The sequence below is a fragment of the Hemicordylus capensis genome, chromosome 9 (genome assembly GCF_027244095.1).
Source record: "Hemicordylus capensis ecotype Gifberg chromosome 9, rHemCap1.1.pri, whole genome shotgun sequence".
Lineage (NCBI taxonomy): Eukaryota > Metazoa > Chordata > Lepidosauria > Squamata > Cordylidae > Hemicordylus > Hemicordylus capensis.
The window spans coordinates 5,851,198-5,865,613 of record NC_069665.1 but is presented as its reverse complement, the minus strand read 5'-3'; the positions used below and the strand labels follow the sequence as shown (position 1 = coordinate 5,865,613).

Below are 14,416 nucleotides of genomic sequence, written 5' to 3'. Positions count from 1 at the left end.
ATATATGGAGTCAGACCACTGGTCCCTCTAACTCAGTATTGTCCACACTGCCCGGCAGCAGCTTCTCCAGGATTTCAGGCAGGAGTCTCTCCCAGCCCTAACTGGAGAGTAGGGATTGAATCTGGGACATTCTGCATGCAAACAGCCGATTCACACAGTGTACATGGGAAAAGAAATGTTTTTGATCAAGGTGATATCACTTGCCACTCACAGCCAGCCTAGGAGTGTGCACAAAACCAGTTGGCCCGGTTTGGTTCGAGTCTGAATCGGACCCGGACCGGGCCAGTTCAGTTTTGCACCCCCTCAACCCTCCCACCCTGGTTCGGTTCGGGGGTCATGAATTTTTTTTAAAAAAATCTTAATTAACTTACCCCCTCCAGGGGGCACAGTTGCAGCTGCAGGAGAATCTCTGGAGGCTCCCCTCCCCCCGCCATCCATTACAGCCCCAAATTGCCCAGTTCAGACTTGGCCATGCAGAGGTCCATTGGGCATGCACAGTAGCCTCCAAAATGACCACCACAATGGAGGTCAGTCCTGGAATGGGCCGAAGACTGCCCAAACTGGGCAATTTGGGGCTGTAATGGAGGCCGGGGGGAGGGGGAGCCTCCGGACACCCCCTGTGGTCGTGGCAGCACCCGCCCCAGAGGGGGTAAGTTAATTTTAAAAAATTAACTTAGAACTCCCCAAATAGGTCAGGGGGTTCAGCTCGATATTGAGCCAAACTAGGGTGGTTGGGTGTTTCAGCTCAATAGCAAGCCATTGAACCGGTTCAGTTCTGAACCAGTTTGCACATCCCTAAGCTTGCCATGATGAGGCTTGTAGAACAGCTCCTATGAGCTAAGAAGGGATTATCCCTTTGTCCCTCTGGTTCCCACTCCCCTGTGGACAGAAATGGAGGTCTTCCTTCTCTCACAGCAGCAATTTTTATTCTTGTGAGCTACACAAACACAAGAACCCTGCAACAGTTCAAGGCAAGACAGCTGTCTTTGCCTCATAGCAGAAGAGTCCCATATAAATTCAATACCCTTGACCCTTTCTGTGGCCACCAATCATCTATGGCCACCAATCATCTCAAACAATAATCTATGCACTGGGATGCAATACGGTTGCAATGGCACACAAAGAAGCAAGCTGGTTTGCAGCAAGCCCATCTATATATTTAATTCTCCTAGACATACCCATCACCAATACCACATGTGGCAGCTCTTGCGAGCGTTCGTGAGCAAACTCATGATTAGCAACGGGGACAGGCAGCCCCCAAGTGAGGAGAAGCGGTGGCAAGTGAATGACTGTCTGCTGGGGGGGGAGTGGAGAGAAGCAGTGACTGGCAAATGTCTGGCCATGGCGGGGGGGGGAGAAGTGGCAGCCCAGCAAACGTCCGCCCGCCGGGGGAGAACTAGGGGTGCAGATGCTCTGCGCCAGGTCAGCGAGTTTATTGTAATATAGCCAATATAGTCATACAAAGTCCACCATAAAACAAGAAGACAAGCCTTCCACACTGAGTGTTTAGACGCATTGCAAATTATTACAAAAATCAGGACATCAGGGAAATACCAAAAGCTCTATCATGGTCCACAGTAATCCATAGCATTTTCTTTAGCTTTGGAATGCATCACTAGTGCTTAAGTAAGTATTTTTGCCGTCCTAAATGTTACATACTTTATGGTATCCTTTATCAAAACTACAGCTTATTTGGGGGGACAATATCTCATCTTTGAAACTAATAAGGGATGGGTATAAGCATGGCGGTCTTTGTATATCTCACCTTCAGATATGAAGTGGACAAGATCTACCATGGACTGGAGACTCCGTCTTTTCTAGGGATATCCTTAATTCGGCCCTCCCATTCTGCATGACGAAGAATATTCAGCTGGGGTTTGGAAAAGCCTGTAAAAGTTCGCTCCCTTACATAAGCAAATGCAGCATAGATAGGGAGAAAAAGACATATATTGGAAGAACAAAGTATAAGCCAACAAACATATCACATGGAATTGATAGTTGCTCAGCCACTTTGATCTTTCTGTCTACCTCACTGGTTCCACACACATGGGGGGCTTAAAAGCAACTAAGTGTACCTTTGACATTGATGCCTGCATCCTCGGCATAGATGCCAAAGGCACTCATATCTTTACTTAAAAAGAGAAAAGTGGCTTAAAAATGAGAATACAAAAAATGCCTGCCACAAGTTATCTTAACACACACTGGCACAATCCTGTCCACTCTTAAATGGCTCCTCATCAAACCAGAGGGAGGTCTTGAGTGGGATGCCATAGGGCTCTGCTCTGGGCATGGTACTCTTTGCCATTTTTATCAAGTGACGTAAATGGAGAGGTGGGTATCCTCATCAGATTTGCAGGTGATACAAGACTGGGAGGGATAGCTAACATCTCAGAAGGCAGGAATAAAATTCAGAATTACCTTGATAGAATGGGAAACTGGACTGAAGCTAGCAAAGTGAAGTGCAACAGAGATAAATGCAAAGTTTCACATTTGGCGGGGTGGAGTGCAGGCATAGGATGGTGGGACAACCGGCTCGGCACATGGGAAAAGAATCCCAGTGGGACAGCAGTTGACCACAATCTGAAGATAAGCCAGCAATGCGACACAGCGGCAAAAAAAGATGAATACAGTTTTAGATTGCATTGATAGAATCATAGTTCCCAAGTTCCAAGAAGTCATCGTTTCACTTTATTCCACACTAGTCAGACCTCATCTGGAGTAGTGGCTGACATCTCAATAGTACTAAAGAGGGGTTACTCTAAAGGACCACTTAATTTAAATAGGACTTCCATTGAGTAACTTAGGATGTCAGCCACTGTGTGCAGTTCTGAGCCCCACACTTTTAAGAAGGATATAGACAAATTGGAATGGGTTTAGAAAAGGATGACAAGGATGGTAAGGGTCTGGCAAACAAGCCCAATGCAGACATGCTGAAGGATCGGGATATTTTTAGCCTGGAGAGAGCTTTTAGCAAGACCATAATGTGAAGGACATCAAAAATACAGCAGTCTGCAATATAACTGCATATAATAGGCAGTTTCTTTCTGATGCCTAAACTTGGCCACATAGAGAGGAGAGGGGACAATGAATGCTTCTTAAATATCTGGAAGATTAGAAACTGGATTTCTCTTGGGAAATCTCCTGGCTCTGGAAAACATGGCTGCACTAGCTGAATTGGGACTACTCTCTGGGCAATGCTGTTTTAATGGTTAGCTTTTTAATTGGTATTAAAATTAAACAACAGCACTAGAGCAAACACTTGCCCGCTGCAGAAACCAGCATGCACCATCACACCTGAACCAATCTTTTATACAGGAGCTGGATGCAGAAACTTCCTGATCTGACCCCATTTAATTCAGATCATTCTTCACCAACTCCTGCTCTGGCCTTACCAACATTTTACTCCTGTAGTATGCTCTGTGTCAAGTGGGATCTTCAGCCAACCTGCTTTCTCTCACAAACAAGCCCAGTGGGCCCACACTTCTATGCAGAATAGCTTTGTGTGTGTGTCTCTGTAATCTCACAGATAACACCCAAGGCCTATTTTCAGCTCCTGTGAATGACCTGCGAGGAATGCACTTCCCCGATACAAACGGAGCCCAGATTCACAAGGAGAGTCACTGTATTAGCCTGTACTGGCATATGCTGACAGAAAGTGCCATCTTAGAGTCTGAGATCTCTTGAAGCAGCGGCTTCTGTTGACAACACTATTTTTAACAGATGCGTGGATATTAAGAAGGTGATATGTATGCACACATGCACACGCACCACGTGTGTGTGTGTGCGCATGCACAATGAAAATAAATCAATTAGCAAGGTGTGAATTAGGCCTAACTTTGACAAGCAGCAGGTGAGGTTGCAAACCTCATCATCGCTTTAGATTGTGAGCCCTTTTAGGATAGAAAGCCATCTTCTATTTTCTTTTCCTATTCAAACTGCCTTAAAAACTGCTTTGTTGTTGTTGAAAACATAGGAATATAGGATGCTGCCTTACTCTGAGTCAAACCATTGGTCCATCTATCTCAGTACCATCTACACTGACTGGCAGCAGATCTCCAGTGCTTCAGGCAGGAGTCTTTCCCATCCTTACCTGGAGATGCTGCCAGGGATTGAACCTGGGACTTTATGCATGTAAAGCAGATGTTCTACCATTGAGATCTCTGGCCACATCCCCTAACCATTCCAAATGCAAACCAAAGCAAACCTTGCTTAGCAAAGGGGACCATTTAGATTGCACTACTGCAATGCACTCTACGTGGGGCTGCCCTTGAAGACAGTTCAGAAGCTTCAGCTGGTCCAGAATGCTGCTGCAAGGATGCTCATGGGCACAAGTCGCTTCACACATCCTGCAGCAGCTTCATTAGTTACCAGTCTGCTTCCAAGCTAGATTCAAGGTGCTTGTCTTGACCTTTAAAGCTCTACACGGAGAGATCCGGCTGGTGGGGATTAGAGACAGGGCCTTTTCGGTTGTGGCCTTTAGAACGCCCTCCCTGAAGAGCTTCGCCATGCTCCCTTCCTCAGTGTTTTTTTAAAAATCTTTTTAAAGAGGAGTTTCAATGTTCTATCTCTGTTGAAAAGCCTGTACTACTAAAGAATCTGTTCTTTAGTTTTATAGTTCTCACTTTTTAGCTTTTAAAGTAACTTTTAATTTGAAACTTTTTTTTAAAAAAAAGGTAATTTTAAATGTGGTTTCAGCCTGGTCTTTTAACTTGTTTAACTTAAATCTGGTTAACTTGATTAGTCTTCTTTTACATTGTGTCTTTTTATTATGCTGTGAGCCACCCTGAGCAGTAGTGTATTAGAGGGGTGGGGTATAAACACTTTAAATAAAATAAATTAATAAATAAATTCATGCTTGCTACTATAAGACCAGCTCTTCTTTTTACGTGGGGTGTGTGTGTGTGTGTGTGTGTGTGTGTGTGTGTGTGTGTAGCAGCACTGTCATCCCTCACATGCAGTCTGAAACGATATAGTACAGATACAACCTTATCTGCTGTACTGAGAACTAGGCCTCAAAAGCAGACTGCAACCACAGAAAAAAGCAACGTTGAAAGCTGGGTTTCTCAGCACAGGCATATGTTGTGTTCTACCTAGTAATCCTTTGTGGAGTGAAAGGAGAAGGAGAGAAAACGGAGTTGCTTCTGAATAAAGCCTTAGTTAAACCAGCATAATATTTATTCGTGTTTACAAGGGAAGCAGTTATAAAAGCATGATGTACCACTACATGGAAGGCAATCCTTGTGCTGAGCCAGGAAATGCTGAGAAACGCTGTAAGTTTCAATAATCAATTCCAGTTTGGCAGATAGTTATTGATTTCATCTGAACTCTCTTGATAGCATAACAATGGCAGCAACAAGAAATATGTAAAGCATCTCTGCATCTCTCCCGACAGAAGTAAACATATGATCAATAGTGTCCCTGGAATGAGCTACATTCTTTCCCACCACCTCTTCCTGCCATTTAAAGTGAAATTTGAGATTTGCTTTAAACTCAAATCATTCCAAATCATTGGGCAGCAAAATTAAAGAATGCCTTAAGGGAGGGGACTGTATCAGCACTACTGCAATCACTTCCCTTTATCCCAGCCCATCTCATCAGCTGATCCTGGGTCACAAGGTGGTAGCGATGTAGCCACCTAGCTGTTCCAGTCAGTTTTGAAGTTTGTAAATCTGATTTTCAACTGGTCTAGTTTTTAACTGAATTTTTATTAATTTTGTATTGCTCGATCTATTGTATTATCTTTGCAAGCTGCCCTGAGCAGTATTGTATGGAGAGGCAGGATAGAAATATTTTAAATAAACTAAACTAAATAAACAAACAAACCAAATAAGACTTCAAGCCTTCAGTCCAGGGCCAAGAGTGCTCAGCTATAGCCCCAAGATTTCATTTAAAAACACACAACCCACCACTGAAAAACACATAAGCCCAATCTTGCTAGAACAGGGATTCTCAACGTTGGGTCCCCAGATGTTACTGGACTTCAACTCCCACAGTCCCCAGCCCCAGTGGCCTTTGGTTGGGGATTATGGGAGTTGAAGTCCAATAACATCTGGGGACCCAACGTTGAGAATTCCTGCAGAGGACTGCTCAACTCCGGCCCTCCTACAGATGTTGGCCTATAACTCCCATAATCCCTGGCTATTGGCCACTGTGGTTGGGGATTATGGGAATTGTAGTCCAAAATCAGCTGAGGGGCAGGCAAGATAGACTCACCACTGGCCACAGATGTGGCCACATCGGATGTGGCATAAGATAAGCACCACCATGTGCATCAAAATGCTGCTTGCTTTTCCATGAATTTATCTTGCTGGGTTCGGGGCCAGTATCAGGTGTACATTATCATTACAAGACTTAATAATCTGCTCTTTTGAATGGTGCAAGCCATTTTGAGAATTGTTTCAATGGGCCAGAAATAACAAAGAGAGCCCTGCGAGTATATCAGCCTTTGCTTTCTAGTCTCTCCTAAAGTATACATACTACGACGACAATGATGGATATTTATATACCACTTAACAAAAGTTCTCAAAGCAGTTCACATGGAAAAATAAATAATAAATAACATGGTTATGTAGACACAAACAGTCCTTCATGGGAACCTAAGAAGTTCCCTTTTATTTATTTATTTATTTTACATTTTATATCCCGCTGTTCCTCCAAGGAGCCCAGAGCAGTGTACTACATACTTGAGTTTCTCTTTCACAACAACCCTGTGAAGTAGGTTAGGCTGAGAGAGAAGTGACTGGCCCAGAGTCACCCAGCAAGTCTCATGGCTGAATGGGGATTTGAACTCAGGTCTCTCTGGTCCTAGTCCAGCACTTTAGCCACTAGACCACGCTGGCTCCCACTAGAATTTTACCACTACTATAGTATACTACAGTATACTATAAGAGTATACAGTATACTCTTTTTCAACAAAAGTTCTCCAAGCAGTTGGCACAGAAACAGAAATAAGAAATAAATAAGAAATATTTGGGTTTGACTTTTACCACATCAGCCCATTGGGGCTGTCAATTGTCTATTGTTCCAGGGCCTGCTCAATTTTGGCCACGCCCCCCAGCTGTTTTTGGACTACAACTCCCATAATCCCCAGCCACAGTGGCCAATAGTGAGGGATTATGGGAACTGTAGGCCAACATCTGCAGGAGGGCCGAAGTTGAGCAGCCTGGGCTCTGACTGGCAGCAGCTCTCCAAGGTTCCCAGCAAAAGTCTTTCCCAGCAATCCCTGGAGATGCTGCCAGGGATTGAAACTGGGACCTTCTGTGTGCAAAGCAGATCCTCTGCCACTGAGCTACAGCGCCATCTCAGACCTGGGAGGAACCCCTCCCAAAGAAGGCATGGGTACCAGATGATAACTCTTTTGCATATCAGATTGATCTGCAATAATCAAGGCCTTGGGTCCCCCAAAGTGCCACTCTGATGGAGATTACACAAAAGCATCAGTGGGGAACCTCACATCCCTGGATATTGCCGCCCCAGTTTATCTCAGACGGAAGATGAAGCAATGCCCCATGGGGAAAGGAACTTTGCCGAGCAAATATACAAAGGCACACTGCAGATGGAGAAGGCAGATTGCACAGGGACTTAGAAAGCTGCCTTAGACCGAGTCAGACCTTATTCCTAGTTCAGTACTATCTACTCTGACTGGCAGCAGCTCTGCAAGGTTCTTGGCCAGAGGCTTCCCTACTCCTCCCTGGAGATGCTGCCAAGGATTGAATCGGGGACCTTCTGCATACAAAGCAGATGATCTGCCACTGAGCGATGGCCTCATCCCCTTTGCGGTAAGAAAGGCAGCACTGCCAGAAAGTTTAAAGGTCTGCTCTTCCCGATGCTCAAAACGATGGTGCAAAAAAAGTGCATTTTAAGAGCATTTGCTTCGGTTACTTTTTACAAATACCGATTACTACAGCAAACACAGTTTTAAATGGCCAGCCTGCTTCTCAAGACAGATTTCCACCTATACCTAGTCCAGGGATTCCCAACCTTACAGGGTTGCAGTGAACTTCTCTGCACATTAATCTGCTCAATGATCAATCCTAGAGCTTTTTCTTTTCATTTGAAAGGATTTTTTATAGGAGGGAACAGTAGCATGGTCAGTTTTTAAAATCCACTCGATTGCCATGATTGCAGTGTTATCATTGTTAAGCTTTTAATTTTATTTCCTGCCTTTCCCAAAGCTCAGGATGGTCAGGATACATCCGTGTAAACACATTTATCCCCACATCACACCCCTACAAAGCAGGCCTGGCGTAGAGAGACACGGCCTTCCCCCGTGAGCTGCTTAGAGGCCAGCCAGCAAGGATTTGACCCCGATTCCGCTCCAGAGAGGTAAACGCATACGCGCATTTTCGTGCAGGGCTCTGAGGCGGAATGAGCCGATCCCCGAAGAGGGCTGCGCCTTGCCGACTCTTGCCGAAAGAGCTCGTTTCTGAGCCGAGTGCTCCCGAAGGCGAGCGGAGCCCGGAGCCCGACAGCAGCCGAGCCTCGCCGAGCCAATCCAGTCGCCGAGGCACTGCTGGGCGCTGTCCACCACTTGCAGCGCCTGAAATTTTTTTGCCTGCCTCCCCGCATCCACCCTGGTGCAGAGGCAGCGAGGAAGAAGGAGCACGCCTGCTGGGGGGAACACTCACGCGCGCGCACGGAATCCATGCAAAAGTGTGTGTGTGTGAGAGAGAGAGAGGGGTGGGGGGCGAGCGGGCTAGGGGGCGAGTTTGCATCCGAGAATCACCCTCCAGTGTGCCTTCCTCCTTGTGCAAAACGAAAACCATCACAAGCGCAGCAGTTAAGCGTCCTCTCGCCTTTTGCCAAGAAACAAACAAACAAACAAACAAAAGCCGGTCCTGATTCTGCACTCCTCTCTTGACACTCGCTCCTTTTCTCTGCCAAAAAGCGTGTGTGTGTGGGGGGGGGGAACTAGGGCAGTGAGTGGGGTTCTCAAACCTGAGTCGCCAGATCTTGTAGGCCTACCACCGCTCCCATCATCCCCGCGTACTGGCCACTGTGGATGATGGGAGCTGTAGTCGCCCAAGATCTGGGGACCCAAGTCTGAGAAGCCCTGCTGCCCTAGGGAGTGAGTTTTGCATCCGAGGATCCCCCTCCTCCAGAGAGTGTGCCTCAATCCGTCAGCAACATCCAGGGCACACAAAAAAGACAACAGCAAAAAACCCCTTGCCTTTCGAAAAGAAAAAACCGTTCCCGATTCCGAACTGGTTTTCAGAATGGCAGTGGCCCCTTAGAGGTGGCGCCGCCTCCCTCAAGCATACACCGGGGGGGGGCTCCTTCCCTCTTTCTTGCCCTGCATCGTCGCCCCTCCCCCCCCAGCCCAGCCAGCACACGTATACGTCCCACCCCCCAGCTGACGTTCTCCCCCTCGCACCCCTTTCCTCGGGGACGCATCGACCCAGCCCTCGGGCAGGCTGGAACTGCCAACAGCTGCTGCTGGATCCCTGCAGGCAACTCCCTCTCAAGCCGCGCCCGCGCGCCCGCGTGAGCGCGCGAGGGGGCTACACAACACCTGTGCACCGCCCGCTGCCCACTACGGCTTTCCCCACCCCGCAAAAAGTACAGCATACCCACACCTCCTGGAGGAAGGTGAAATCCAGATCCGGATCAGAAATGGGGGGATGGAGGGGGGGGCCGCAAATCGATCAAGCCTGCCATGCGCCGAAGGGTTATAAATTAAATTTGCATTGTATAGGTGCCGTGGGTAAACAAGAAATAACAATTTAAAAAGAAAAAAGAGGAATAGGAGGGACCGGCCTCCTCCTTTAGCGGGCTGCGGACTGATCGCTTCCAAAACCCCAGCGTAATTTGCAATTACAAATTCTTGCAAATTACAAGGATTTTGCCTCCTTTCACTGAAACAGGGCGTCCCAAGCCTAGGTCCCCAGATGTTGATGGACGAAGGCCACTGAGGCTTGGCAATGACTGGAGTGGTCGTCCAACAGCATCTGGGGATCGAAGGTTGGGAACCCCTGAAAGGAAAGGCTCAGATCTGTGGGGTGCAGTGAGACTTGCTTTGGACCGCCATCCCAGGGAGCCGGCTGCTCCCCTCCCACAGAAATAAAGGATGGTTCCTAGTAGGCATTGCATGGCCCTTCCGGGGTGGCATCGGTGCCATTCACAGCCCTGGCGGAGCCCCACCTCTCCCCCGCCCTCTTTGCTGGGAAGAGAAGCAGAGAAGGCACCACTTCAGCACCAAAGTCTTGAACAGCATGGAGCATCCCATAACCAAAAAAGGGGGGGGGCTTGGGTCCCTCCACTTCTCCTTCCCATCTGTCTCCCCAGCCTGTTGAAATCCCTGTTCCAGATGTTGGCCCCAGCAAGTGGGTCTCTCCCCAGCAGAGACGCAGAAACAACCCCAAGGAAGAAGCAAATATTCCCACTTCAAACATGGCCGACGCTCATTCATGCAACTAAGGAGCTGCTTGCTTTTTCTTGGCCGCCACCCCCCCCCCGCGCGCAAGAAATCGACATGGGGAGCAAGAAAAAAGTCAACTGGATCCCCCCCACTTTTAAAAAGAGGCCGTTCCGTATTGCCAATGCAATGGGGAAATAGTACAGATCCGTCTATATGCGCGCACACACACGGACATATAAATATATATATTCACTAGATAAAATGGTGAAGATGTGAAATCCTCCAGGGACTTACTTCATTTGCTTCACAATGGTGCTTTTCCCGGACTCCCCGGCCCCTGTTGGGACAAAGAAAGAAAGAAAGAAAAGCAAAAATAAAACCCCACATCAAAGCAAGATGCGACAAGGGTGAGAATATAAGGAGATAAAGGAGATTACATAGGAAACAGCCGATGTGCTAATGGTGGGGGGGCGGGGGGGGGGGGAGAGACCATGTTTGTGCCACTGACTGCAAAAAAAGAAAAAAGAAAAAAGTGGTGGTAGTATAGTAGTTTTTAGTGCAGAACATTGCGGGGGGGTGTTAGATGGGGGGAGAGCAAGGGGACTGGAGAGGGTTCATGTTTGGGCAATATCGAATTTTTTAATTGCCGTATAAGACATGGGGATCACTAGAATCACGCCTTCAAGGAGCGGGGGGCATCTGGCAGTGTTGTGGGGCAGGCAGTGGGAAGGAGGGAGGGATCAGGTTTGTGCCATACAGCAAAAGGTGGGGCTGAAAATGGAGGAGGGGGGAAATAACAGCTTGCTGGAAGGAGTTGGCTTGGGTGTTTTTTAAGGGGGTGCGCGGGATGGGGGGGCGATCGTATTGGCGCCCTGGAGTCTTTAGCGCAGAAAGGAGGCTAGGCAGGGGTTAGAAGTGACCCCCCACGCCGCAACCCCCAAGCACTGGGGGCTGAAGGAGGCAGCTGTGCTCAGTGGAGCTGCATCGCAAAGATGACAGCCAGCCATGAAAAGGGGGGGGTGGTTGAGGGAGGGGGGAGCCACACCTGAGGAGACAGGAATGGGTGGGAGGTTTGGGATGTGTACAGCGAGGGGAGGAAGGGGGGGGCTCCCAGCCGATCTGGGCAGTTGGAGCGGGGGGATGCTCCCGGGCGGGGTGGGGGGCCGAGAAAGCCGCAGGCGGGCGGCGGCGACGGCGGCAGCGCTCACCTAGCAGGAGCAGCTTGACATCCTTGGCGGCGGTGATGCCGTCCTCCTTGAGGTTCTTCTCGATGGCTTTGCTCCTCTCCAAGGCGGCCCTCTCCTCGGCGCTCAGCGTACATCCCATGGTGGCCGAAGCGCGCTTCTCCCGGGCTGGTGGTGGACGCTGGGCTGGTCCCCCCCACGCCTGCTCAGGCGCTGCCGCTGCCGCCGCCGCTGCTCCGAGGGGGCCAACGGGCGCACGCACGCACACACCCACGCGCAGCAGCCGCCCCCCGCCAGAGAGAGGACCCTCGCCGGCCGGGAGCCTCCGCGGCTGCTGCTCAGGCGGAGCAGGCGAGCTGGGCAAGGAGAGCCGCCACCGCCCCGGCAGCCAGCGAGCGAGCGCAGCGCCCCGTCTCGCCCTCCGCGGCTTCCTCCTCCGGCTCTGCGGCGCCCCTTCTTCGGCCCCAGCAGCCGCGGCGACTCAATGCATCCGATCCGAAGGGGAGTCGAGCAGGGCGGCGGCGGCGGCGGCGGCGGGCAGGGGCGAGGGGCGGGCGCTGTGGCGCGCAGGTCGCCCAAGGTTGCCAAGCTCGCGCTCCCTCGCGCTCCTCCCTCCCCCTCCAATCTCGGCGGGTCTCTAGCGGCGCTGCCTCTGCCTCGCCTCCGGGCAGGCTGCGGCTGCTGCTGCTGCTGCTGCGGGGCGCCTTGGAGACGGTGCTGGCGAGCCTCCTGGCGGCCCCCCCGCGCCCTCCCGCTTCCCCCTCTCCTCAGGTGGGGGGGTCTCGAATGGGCGCTGGCTACGAGCGATCCCAGAAAAGGGAGAGAGAGGGGCGGGCGGGCGGGCGAGAGAGAGGCAGGCGGGCGGGCGAGGAGGAGCGAGGGCGAGCGAGCGCGCGCGCCGGCGGAGCTCTGCACTGACTTCCCCGGGCGAGGCGAGGCGCGGCCAGGCTGGGGAGCTAGCCTGCTTCTCTGACGTCTGCGGCGGCTGGCCTGCGCATGCTCCTCCCGGCGGCCGAGGGGACCGGCGCTGCTCCTGCTGCTGCGGCGGCGACGGTGGCGTCTCAGCGGTTCGACATGCCAGCCAGTGCTTCGGGAAGGGGTGCAGCGCGGCGCCCGATCTCCTTCTGGGCGGCGGAGGGGCGCCCTTGGCTCGCGAGGAGGAGCAGGCGGCGGGGATGGGGGGAGGGCGCTCCCTTCAGGCTGGACTTCATGCCAAGTAATTTAATGGTGAACATAGGAACAGCCCTGCTCGGGGTCAAGCCCAGGAAGCCCATCCAGGCGAGCATCCTGCTTCACACACTGGCCCACCAGATGCCCCTGAGAAGCCCACAGGCAAGGGGCCAGGGCACCCCCTCTCTCCTGCTGCTGCTGCTGCTGCTCCCCTGCAACTGGGATGGAGAGGCATCGTGCCTCTGAGGCTAGAGGTGGCCCATCGCTACCAGACTAGTAGCCACTGTCCTCCATGAATTTGTCCAAGCCCCTTTAGACAAAGGGATGTGTAATTAGACCAGGGGTGTTGCTATGATTGAGAGCGGATGGGTTCAAAGACCCCCCAGGCCCCCAGCTCCTGTGGGCCCCCAGCTCCACCCCTCCCTATCTTCTTCACTATCTCCCTCACTCCCAAGGGGCCTCTCTCCCCTAGCTACACCCCTGAATTAGACAAAGGGGCATGCAATATGTAATTCGCTGCCACATCTGTGGCAGAGAGTTATATATCCTGCTCTTCCTCCAGGGAGCCCAGAGCAGTGTTCATGGTTCTGTTTCTCCCTCACAACAACCCTGTGGGGTAGTTAGGCTGATGTATTTATTCATACATACATACATTTATGTCCCACTCTACCTGCAAGGAGCACAGAGCAGTGTCCACTCCATGGTTCTGTTCCTCCCCCACAACAACCCTGTGAGATAGGCTTGGCTGGGAGAGAAGTGACTGGCCCAGAGTCACCCAGTGACTGAACAGGGGTGAACAGGGATTTGAACTCAGTTCTGCCTGGTCCTAGTCCCAACACTCTCACCATTACACCACACTGGCTCACATAGTTATTATTATATTATCATAAGCAGCATTGTTAACAACAACCACCAATTTATTTGTTGGTCACCACATAACCATTGTTCTCTGGGCAGCTCACAAAGTTGTTTTATTTTTAAAAAAATTTATTTATTGTTCAATTTCTATACCACTTTTCATTAGAATAATCACAAAGCAGTTTACAATATAATTAAAAGAATATACAATTAATATGCAAAAGTACAGATAATATGAATATAAAAATAATATCTCTATTAAAAAAATTTAAAACAGTAATACATAAAACACGAAGTAAAAATCTATACTTTCATTTAAAAGCCTGGGTGAAGAAGAGCCACATCTTTACCTGTTTCCTAAAAACTGTCATGGAGGTTGCGGAGCGGATGCCAGCTGTGAGAGCATTCCAAAGTTTGGGGGCAATGACTGAGAAGGCTCTGCCCCACATGCTCGTCAGCCAAGCCTCTCTCACCATCGGCATGCAGAGCAATGTCAAGTGGGCAGCAAACCTAGGGAGCAGGCAGTTCTTCAGATATCCCGGGCCCAAACCATTAAGGGCCTTAAAGGTCAAAACCAGCACTTTGAATTGGACCCTGAAACAAATTGGCAGCCAGTGCAGCTCTTTCAAAATGGGGGTGTACTATGATCCCAGCAGGCAGCTCCAGATAAAATCCTAGCTGCTGCATTTTGCACTAGCTGCAGTTTCTGAATATTTTTCAAGGGCAGCCCCACTTAGAGCATGTTACAGTAATCCAGCCATGATGTGACTAGGGCATGGGTAACTGTGGCCAGATCTGCCTTCTTGAGAAAGGGACGCAGCTGGCGCTCTAGCCAAAACTGTGCAAA

The 14,416-nt window shown here is 50.1% G+C and overlaps 1 protein-coding gene across 2 annotated transcripts in view; it reads right to left on the bottom strand.

Moving 5' to 3' along the window:
- Positions 1–11,698, bottom strand: part of GNAO1 (G protein subunit alpha o1) — a 195,763-nt gene extending 184,065 nt beyond the window's left edge. For both annotated transcript variants that reach the window (XM_053270466.1, XM_053270465.1), the window contains exons 1-2: positions 11,566–11,698; positions 10,652–10,694 (exon numbers count right to left, since the gene is read on the bottom strand). In XM_053270466.1, the coding sequence (XP_053126441.1) occupies positions 10,652–10,694; positions 11,566–11,683 (161 nt within the window). In that variant the 5' untranslated portion in view covers positions 11,684–11,698. The remainder of the gene's footprint in view (positions 1–10,651; positions 10,695–11,565) is intronic.
- Between the last annotated feature and the right edge of the window lie 2,718 nt (positions 11,699–14,416).